The following is a 10,750-nucleotide window of genomic DNA, read 5'->3' on the forward strand; positions in this document are numbered from 1 at the left end:
TTTCATAATCAAAAGTATGCTTTTGTTTCTAACTAAAACCATTTTGTTTCCCTTTTCAGATACATCAAGCATCTTTTCTAACATCTAAATGGTGGGACAACCTCCTAGACCTTGTATGTATGCTACAAAGATTGTTTTTTAATACATAGAAGAATCAATACATCAGATTATGAACAATTAATCTCAGTTTGACTGTTATATGATTCAACATAAAAAAAGCATAAAATACATAGTTAAAAACATATTTTACAGACATGAACAGCCTAATATCATCTTGCAATCAACTATAGTTTCTTATAAATTGGAGCTATGTAGTTATTTCATTGTTACAGAAAAGTTATTAATAAATTATTAGTAGTAGTAGCAGCTGTATTTTGACTTACAGTAAAATCAAGTATAAATTAAATTATTTATGTTGATTCTTTAATATTTGGACGTAAATTATTTTTTTTCTTTTGTCTTTGTTCACAGATATGTGAATGTGGCCATGCAAAGTGTGTGACATTTCATTATCTACCCGGTATGAATTGCTAAAACATTTTAGGCTGAAACATTTCCACTATGGTCGCAATTGCCGGTATCCCTGTCTATATGCAGATTGCCCATGTACATTCACAAGTTGGAAGAATCTTTTGAGTCACACATATCAAACACACAGGAAGTTAACAGCAGCAAATGTTCAGTTAACTACATTCTTTTGTCAGACGTGTGCATGTAAGGAAATTTCAACTGAAAAGGAATACTTTGCTCATGTAAATCAACATCTTAGGCAGTATGAAACCGTAACTTGTATGTTTGAAGGATGTACGTTTGAGACAAACAACAATATATGGAACATTTCACTCGCATAAAAATCGTAAACATAATCCCTACACTCTAAACGATTTTAAGGCAGGTGTTGTTAAACTCGCTGCTCAGTCAGACGAATCTGGTAGTACTGTAGATTATAGCCCCTCATCTTCTGCTGGCGTAGATTTTGTACCTCCGTTAGATGCAGATAGTGATATAGATACTTCAGATGACCTGCCGAAATTAGTAGAACAAAAAATAGCTGCAGTTTTGCTGAAGTTGGAAAACATTATTGATGAACTACTTGATGAACTACACTTCCTCTTAAGTACTGTGTCTGTGCCTGTAACTTGTAGCAGTCTTTCAGATTTTTTCAAAAACAAAAACCTTGAAGTTGATAGCTTAATTATTAAGGAACTAGCTGATGTACTGTGTAAATCTAACCCTTTAGTAAAATCAATAGGGAAAGATGGTCCCCTTTCTACAACTTATAAGAGAAAAGAGTACTTTAAGGATTTGGGCCCGGTTCCCTGATAACGTTCACTCTTAGCGCGCTAAGAAGACCTCGAAAGATATATCTTACCAAAGTTGTTGATGTTTCTAAGTGTGTTCCCCGAAGTGTCCCTTAGGAAGCTTCTTAGCACGCTGCCTCTTACGTCCGACGTTACAAGAGCGCTGTCCAAAGTGAGGGTGCTGAATTAGTTGGCATCGATTGCTCATGAATTGATTTTCCATTTCACGTGAAGGTGCATTACAGCGTTAAGAAAGACAACACGTTCTATGCAAATGAAACATTCCTCAAATTATTACAGTAACATTTATTTTAACGTAGTTTAAGTTATCAGTAAAATATAGACTATAAAGTAAATTATCAAATGGTCAGTAATATGTTCACACGATATGTTGTGACAGTTAGAAGAACCGGGTATCCCTCGCTAATCATCCACCCTCCTTATCCCTTTGTGCCACTTGTGCCGCTTCTTGACATGGGTTTAACGACTTATAAAAATTATATAATACACTTTTATATTAATGCTAAGGTACTTTACAATCAGAATTGATTGGCAAGCAGCTGCAGTTACTTCTGTTTAATGCGGTATTGATTGCAATTGGTTTATGTTTTTAATAAAAAGCAACCTATCTACAATGAACAGAGAGAGAGAGAGAGAGAGAGAGTTAGATACAGAATATGCTGGGGAAGCAACGTAAAAAAAGGGCACAAAGCCTCTCGTCAGAGGAACTGGACGCACCTCCACACCGTGGTCTTGATTAGGCCGTAGCCCTCTCCCACGACCTCGACGAATCTCTCTGTAGAAAAAAAAGTAGCGCTTGGCTTCAGGGCTTAAAGCAAAATTCCGCTGCTTTAGCCTGGCCAGCGCAGGTCTGGGAAGGTCCAGCAGCTCCATAATGAGCTGTCCTCGGAGGCGAATTTTTTTTAATATAGCCACGTCAGGCAAAATGTCAAAAGGGCTTAAGTTTTGCCGAATAAAAAAAATTGACATGGGCTAAACGGCTCCGCGTCTGGCTCTGCCTTTGATTCAATACAAGGACACGTTGGATCGCTGCTATAGTTGGTCGCTTACTGGACACCACCATGATTACCCATTTATAGATCTTAGCCATTTAGAGCCATAATGTTTGCCAGATTTTAATTATCAAAAAATTGATTGTCAATTCGCTTTAATTACATTACGAAAAAGCCTAAGCTAATTACCAACATATTAGTTCTGATACCACATAAAGTCAACTTCATAAATAGGCCTGTATCCATTGCGAACATAATTTATTATGGGTCTTAAAAAATAACAGAAAATCATTGTTGAGCCACAAAATTGTCAACGTACCATAGTTTGACTTGTACTTCACTGCGCTGGTTTCTAAAGACTGCTGTACAGTAGCGTCATGAGCTCAAATAACGCTAAGAGAGAGCTATGAATGGTCCAGACCAACCTTACGAAAGTGTGACTTACAGAAGATATACTTAGCCTAGGAACGTGTCGGGAACCGTGCCATAAGGTTAAGAGAGAGGTTAAGGAATAGGTTAAGAACTACTTAGCGATAAGAACGTTTTGGGGAACCGGGCCTTGTTAAATATTGTTGAGCCAGTGGAGTTTATTCTGGACCAAAAAAAGAGCAGGACGTTTCAGTATATCCCATTACTGCAGTCTTTACAGCAGCTACTTGATTGTACTGCAGTGTTAAACAGTATTATCAGTAGCCACAGAACACAGGAAAGTACAGACCAGTTAGAGAATCAGCAGTATCGCTCTATAAGAGACGGTTTGTATTTTAAGGACAACACTTTCCTGTCAGGTGATGAGTTGCGAATTTGTTTAACTTTTTTACATCGATGATTTTGAGCTATGTAATCCCCTGGGTACATCGCGAAAAAAACACAAATTGTGTAGTGTGTACTGGATTCTGAATAACTTGCCACCAGGCTCTCATTCAGCACTGTCTTCCATTTATTTAACGGTTTTGTGCAAAAGTGAAGATGTAAAGGTATATGGCTATGGAAAAATTCTAGAGCCACTTTTACAAGACCTTTGTACTTTAGAAGAGCATGGTGTTTTCAGCTCAAAACTTGGGAAGTTTGTCAAAGGAACAGTCCATAGTGTTGTAGCGGACAATTTGGGAGCCCACGGATTGGCTGGTTTTGTAGAGAGCTTCTCTGGCCAGTATATTTGTTGATTTTGTACTGCTCAGAAAGTAGATATTCAAACAAGGGATGTTCATTCAGGTGCTTTTTTGCTTCGAACAAAAGAAATACATGAAGCACATGTAAAGTCTGCACAGGAAACTGACACAAGTTGCTTTGGTGTGAAGAGAGCGTGTGTTTTAACAGAAAATCTTCAATATTTTCACGTTAACACAGGATATCCCCCAGATATAGTGCATGACTTATTTAAGGGTATTGTCCCTTCTGAACTGGCACTATGTTTCAGTGTTCTCATCACTAAGAAGTATTTCAGTCTTGAATGTCTTAACACAAGAATCGTCAAATTTCCCTATAAGTGGAATGACAAAAAAAAATCGATCTCAAGTTATTCCAAACAGCTATTCATGTAAGAAGACAATAGGTGGCAACGCCCACGAGAATTGGAATCTAATTCGATTGCTTCCATTTCTAGTAGGAGACTTGATTCCAGAGGATGAGCTTGCTTGGCAAGTGATATTAGACCTGAAGGAAATTGTAGAATTAGCTGTGGCACCAGTTCACACTGATGAGACAATTGCTTATCTTGATGTCAAAGTGTCTGAACACAGACAGAGACTACTCGAGCTTAACCCGGACGTAAAGCTTTTACCTAAACACCACTATCTTGAGCATTACCCGCACCTGATTAAGTGTTTTGGGCCTCTTCTAGGTTTATGGACGATGCGATTTGAAGCTAAACATAGCTTTTTTAAACAAGTAGCTCGACACACAAATAATTTCAGGAATATTGCACTCACACTGGCAGCCAAACACCAGCAATTCATCAGTTACCACATATATTCATCCACACTCAATACATCAAATTTGGAAGTTTCAAATGTCTCTACAGTCCAGGTTGATGTTCTGAATAAGGAAGTTGTGTTTGCTCTCAGGCAGAAGTATCCAAATATCAGTCAAGTTCATCTTGCAAAAAGTGTCACCACTAGAGGAATTACCTACAAAAATGGAATGTTAATTGCATGTGGTTCAACTGCTGGAATGCCAGAATTTGCAGAAATTCTACAAATGTGCATAAGGGGAGATGAGCTGAGTTTCATTGTGCGTTTATTGTGTGCATGGTATAGAGACCACTTCAGATCTTTTGAGTTGACTTCTTCACCAGGTAAAGAGGTTGCCCTGGTTCAGCTTGAAGAACTGACAGACTGCTATCCACTTGTGGCCTATACAGTTTGTTCCAAACGTATGGTAACCCTGAGGAGACACATCGTCATCAAAGGTGTGATTTATAAGACTTTCAGTACCTTTTTTAAAAGAATGTAGTAACTTTAACATATCAATGTTTTATTTATTAATAAGACAATTCCTATGTTTTTTGGGTCTGCATTCTAGATTAAAAAATCAGGATGGCAAGACCAGTTAGCTTCAGAGTCCTTTTTGGAAGTGAAGATGATGCAAGAAAACTAAGCATTAAATCCGGAATACCGTCTTCTGTGGATGAATTGGCTTTTGAAATTAAGACCTTCTTTGGCATAACAGAGCAGTTTAGGCTTCAATACAAAGACGTAGACTTTGGAAACGAATTCATGAACCTCTTATCAATTTCTGATATTCAAGATCGCAGTACTTTGAAAGTGGTATACTTACCTTGTGAGGCTACCACCTCCGCAATATCCTCAGCTCCATCCACTAAAGATAACTGCTCCACAATCCCAGTTACTCCCTCCAATGTATCTTGCAGCTCCTCGTCACAAGAACCAAGTGATTCAGCATCTGCTGACTCCTGTAGCAGCAATGATACTGTCATATTGTCATCTCCTGACTCCCGATCTTGCACTTGGCCTAAAGATTTTGTAGTGCCACGATTTTCATATTGTGCCGAGATGCAGCTCCAGAAGGGAAATGATGAATTCAATGCAAGTGGAACTCTCCTATCTCTTACGCCCAAACTCAGATCTGATATTCTTGAAGGCATTGCAGAAGAAATAATCAAGTATACAGCATATCCAAAGGACAATCAGTTTGAAAAAGTTGCAGAGGCCTTGATACAAACCCATCCATGTTTGCGTGAGAAAGGAACTCAGACTGGGTGTTGTGGATGGAAGCACTATATTAAGATAAAGATGATGAACTTCCGCACCAAGCTTGGCCGAGCTGGACACCCAGAAGTCACAGTCAACTCACTTAAAAACAAACAGAAAGGCCAGGGAAAACCAGCTGCAAACATAAAAAAGCCACGGAGGGCAGAGGTTAATTTCTGTCCAAACCATCCGAGAGGGGAAACCAATGACAGCCTGGAGGTGGAAAGGGTTGCTCTATTGACCGAGTTAAAAAAAAAGAATAACGAGACCGTGATCAAGGAAAAGATGCAGCGTACCTTCTCATACCGACGACAAGAAATTCTTCAGGAGCCAATGATTACAGAGGTCCGAAACAGATGGCCAGCATTGTTTGAAATTGGAGAAGTAAGTAGTTAAGTGTTGTTTGAAACGGAAGTGCAGATTTATACACTAACACATCTTGTTTAAGGTGAAATATATTCTGTTGTGTCCTTTTTCATCTTTTTTCAGGTCAACTTGGAGTTCATGCGTATAACAACTGTTCCGCTGATATCAAAATTCATTGGTCAACTGGACAAATACACTGATGGCCTGATGAAGGTGTTCCGTCACAAAGGAGGATGTGCAGGACAGAAAATCTGCACCGTAATTGCATTGGCAGCTAAAGTAAGTGTGTTTTTATGTTTTGCATTTGTTTTCAACTGGTTACTCATTTGACTTTACAGGAATTCAGAAAACTCTCTCACACACGTGCACACACACACTTTCTCTATCCCTCTGAGATGCCAAGAACACAATCTTTCTTACACATTAAATACACATTTATTTGATTTATTACTGAGGACATCTCAATCTCTCTCACACACATACACACAGTCTTTCCGTTTCTCTCTATTCAAATTAAAGAACTTTATTAGCATTATTGTTTATGCACAATATTTTTAAAGCATTATTCATATAAATAAGTTGCTAAATAATTAAGATTATTGTCTGTGTATAGTGTTTTATAATAGTGTATTAGTTCACCCAAAAATAAAAAAGTGTTATTAACTGAACCTCACGACGTTCAAAACCCGTAACTTACGCACATGACATGCAAGAAAAAAAGTAAATAGTGCGCACAATTTAATAATTCATTCCCTCGATTTGCTAAATCGTGCGCACAATTACATTTTTTTTCTTGCATGTCATGTGCAGGACTCTGTACAACACAAATAAATATATTTTTAATGAAATCTGAGAGGTTTCTGTTCCTCAATTGACAGCTACGCAACCACCATTTTGACATTTCAAAAATGTTATCAAGAGATCATAAAACTATTCCATATGAATTGAGCAGTTTAGTCCAAAATTTCTGAAGAAATTAACAGATTGAATTTAGGCTTTTTTTCACAAACAAACATTCATTAACTCACATCAGTTAATAGTAAACAGAAGCTCAGGAATTTTCGCATTGATGTGCGAGAACCAGTGAGGTTTGTTCTAGTGTGTTAAGCAGGTTCGGTTGAGCTTCTGTTTATGTTTGCTGATCAATGTTTATACAAATAAAAGCCTAAATTTAGTCTGTTCATCAAATAAAGCGATCATGTCTCTTTAGAAAATTTGGACTAAACTGCTCAATTCATATGGAATAGTTTTATGATCTCTTTATGAATTATTTGAAGCGTCAAAGTGGTGATTGTGTAGCTGTCAATGGAGAAACAAAGTTTTCAGATTTCTTCAAAAGAGATCATTTGTGTTCTGAAGATGAACAAAATTTATGACATAATTGTAAATTTTGGGTGAACTACCTCTTTAAAATGTAGCCTTACTTAAACTGTTAGTTAATAATTAATGACGTTTTTTGGGATCTTCTTATGCTTTTTTGAGAATGAAGACATAAACACCAGGCGTGATTGTATCCTGAGATGCCTAAGTGTCTACATCAATGAAGACATCGAGACACTTGTCAAAGAATATGTGGTAAGTGTGTGTCAAGCTATTCTCTTCATGTTACAAATTTCAATTTTCATTGATTATGTTAATTTTCTCATTGGTATCACAGTCTAGCTTATGCCCTTGTGTGTAGTGTGCAGCGAAAGATTAAACTATGCAGCAATCAGTACAGAGCATGATTGATCAAACTAAAAATGACCTGGATAAAATGATCCAGTTGGTATTACAAAGTAAGGAAAATATGAAATCAGAATCATGAAACACATCATTATGCTGATCTTAGATTTGGTGTACAACCCGAATTCCAGAAAAGTTGGGACGTTTTTTAAATTTTAATAAAATGAAAACTAAAGGAATTTCAAATCACATGAGCCAATATTTTATTCACAATAGAACATAGATAACGTAGCAAATGTTTAAACTGAGAAATTTTACACTTTTATCCACTTAATTAGCTCATTTAAAATTTAATGCCTGCTACAGGTCTCAAAAAAGTTGGCACGGGGGCAACAAATGGCTAAAAAAGCAAGCAGTTTTGAAAAGATTCAGCTGGGAGAACATCTAGTGATTAATTAAGTTAATTTATATCAGGTCTGTAACATGATTAGCTATAAAAGCTTTGTCTTAGAGAAGCAGAGTCTCTCAGAAGTAAAGATGGGCAGAGGCTCTCCAATCTGTGAAAGACTGCGTAAAAAAATTGTGAAAAACTTTAAAAACAATGTTCCTCAACGTCAAATTGCAAAGGCTTTGCAAATCTCATCATCTACAGTGCATAACATCATCAAAAGATTCAGAGAAACTGGAGAAATCTCTGTGCGTAAGGGACAAGGCCGGAGACCTTTATTGGATGCCCGTGGTCTTCGGGCTCTCAGACGACACTGCATCACTCATCGGCATGATTGTGTCAATGAAATTACTAAATGGGCCCAGGAATACTTTCAGAAACCACTGTCGGTAAACACAATCATGCAAAAAGGAAGCCATATGTGAACATGGTCCAGAAGCGCCGTCGTGTCCTGTGGGCCAAGGCTCATTTAAAATGGACTATTTCAAAGTGGAATAGTGTTTTATGGTCAGACGAGTCCAAATTTTACATTCTTGTTGGAAATCACGGACGCCGTGTCCTCCGGGCTAAAGAGGAGGGAGACCTTCCAGCATGTTATCAGCGTTCAGTTCAAAAGCCAGCATCTCTGATGGTATGGGGGTGCATAAGTGCATACGGTATGGGCAGCTTGCATGTTTTGGAAAGCTCTGTGAATGCTGAAAGGTATATAAAGGTTTTAGAGCAACATATGCTTCCCTCCAAACAACGTCTATTTCAGGGAAGGCCTTGTTTATTTCAGCAGGACAATGCAAAACCACATACTGCAGCTATAACAACAGCATGGCTTCGTCGTAGAAGAGTCCGGGTGCTAACCTGGCCTGCCTGCAGTCCAGATCTTTCACCTATAGAGAACATTTGGCGCATCATTAAACAAAAAATACGTCAAAGACGACCACGAACTCTTCAGCAGCTGGAAATCTATATAAGGCAAGAATGGGACCAAATTCCAACAGCAAAACTCCAGCAACTCATAGCCTCAATGCCCAGACGTCTTCAAACTGTTTTGAAAAGAAAAGGAGATGCTACACCAAGGTAAACATGCCCCGTCCCAACTATTTTGAGACCTGTAGCAGAAATCAAAATTGAAATGAGCTCATTTTGTGCATAAAATTGTAAACTTTCTCAGTTTAAACATTTGCTATGTTATCTATGTTCTATTGTGAATAAAATATTGGCTCATGTGATTTGAAAGTCTTTTAGTTTTCATTTTATTAAAATTTAAAAAACGTCCCAACTTTTCCGGAATTCGGGTTGTAGATAGGGAAATTAATACATTATTCATGGCAAAACAGGAACACAGTACAATTAGCTGAATGTCACTTCACTTCACTTCATTATCATTTCAATTACATGACTGAATCAATAGGAAAACTTGGAACACATTGGGAACTTATTTTCTTTGTTTATCCTCCAGGACACTGAAAGTGTGGAGGCTGAGTCTCTCATTGCACAGACAACAATGGGCATCTATGTCATTCGAGTGGAGGGCGCTGGTTCTGAAGAAGAACCTTCAGATGTTGGTGTTGTTCTTGAAGGAGTTGAAGTTCTGCAAAACCTGCCAAGTGTCACACTCGGATGTGTGATGCTTTTTGGACTAATTTATGCCCTTAACTTAAACTATCCAAAGGACCTCAAGTGCACATTTGAAGCTTTTCAGAAAATCCTGATGGAACTGGATACAACCAAGCTGTCGCCAAAAGTTCAGGGACTGAAAATTAAGATGCTTCAGTGAATCATTGAGAGATATGCTGATATTTACATGTTTGCTCTTGACTTGCACTTTTTCTACTCGTTAGAACCAACACCCTATTTTTCCAAATTATTGCATGTCACAGATTTGTGAAAATGTTTGTGTAATGTTAAAAAGTGTTGTCATTGAATCAGATTTGACCTGATTGTTATGTCTACCTCAAGTTTTGCAGTTTTTTAAGCACAGTTCTTGGGGAAAAAGTGCTATGCCTGCAGTCTGTTAAAATCCTTTGCATTTATTTGTTATAGGATGATTGTAGCAAAAAAAAAAAAAAAAAATTAAAGTAGTGCAATTAACCTTGGTGTGTTAAGTAAAGAATGAAAGTACTTTATTTTTTGTTGAGGTTGGACACAAACACAGTATAAGTGAGAACAGACTGTCTTGCTAGCTCCTCTTTTTGCTGCCTTTTGTGCTTGTTATTTCTAAAATAAAAATGTGAAATGAAGTGACCCTCTGGCCGTTCTTTTTTGTGTTGTATATTGTGATTGGGGAGGGGAAATGGTGATGAATAAGTAAATACAAATTTATAAATATGATTTTAAAATACATTGGGTTTAATTACTTAAATGTGATGCATTTTAAGTAAAATAGGTTTATTACATAATAACACAGAAGCACATTTCTTATTCATTTAAAATAAATTGGATTAATTGAAAATATTACATAAATCTAATTGTTACTTGTTTTATTTATATAGGACTGACAAATATTTATCACATTAAGTTTATTAATACGTTTACATTAAAAATACGTAATCCAAATGGATGGAAAATTTATATGCAATCAAATTACATAAATCTTATTTATTAGGCCTAAATATTTTTTTGAGTGTAACAATATAATTAGATTTTTTTTAAATGAACAATTCCTGTATAAAATGGGACAGCAACCTTTATATCAGTGGTTCTCAACCTTTTTTTCCAACGGGCCGCACTATGGTCTAAGTGCAAGTCTAC

The 10,750-nt window shown here is 37.1% G+C and overlaps 1 protein-coding gene across 1 annotated transcript; it reads left to right on the plus strand.

Annotated features, from left to right (window-relative positions):
* The first annotated feature begins 471 nt into the window (after positions 1-471).
* LOC132155974 (uncharacterized) lies at positions 472-10,221 on the plus strand. Its single transcript, XM_059564770.1, has 6 exons — positions 472-520; positions 4,611-4,724; positions 4,838-5,910; positions 6,016-6,171; positions 7,375-7,467; positions 9,459-10,221. Exons 3-6 carry the CDS (start codon positions 4,852-4,854, stop codon positions 9,774-9,776), a joined length of 1,626 nt encoding a protein of 541 aa, XP_059420753.1. The 5' UTR covers positions 472-520; positions 4,611-4,724; positions 4,838-4,851; the 3' UTR covers positions 9,777-10,221.
* Positions 10,222-10,750: the final 529 nt, after the last annotated feature.

The sequence above is a fragment of the Carassius carassius genome, chromosome 13 (assembly GCF_963082965.1).
Source record: "Carassius carassius chromosome 13, fCarCar2.1, whole genome shotgun sequence".
NCBI classification, from domain to species: domain Eukaryota; kingdom Metazoa; phylum Chordata; class Actinopteri; order Cypriniformes; family Cyprinidae; genus Carassius; species Carassius carassius.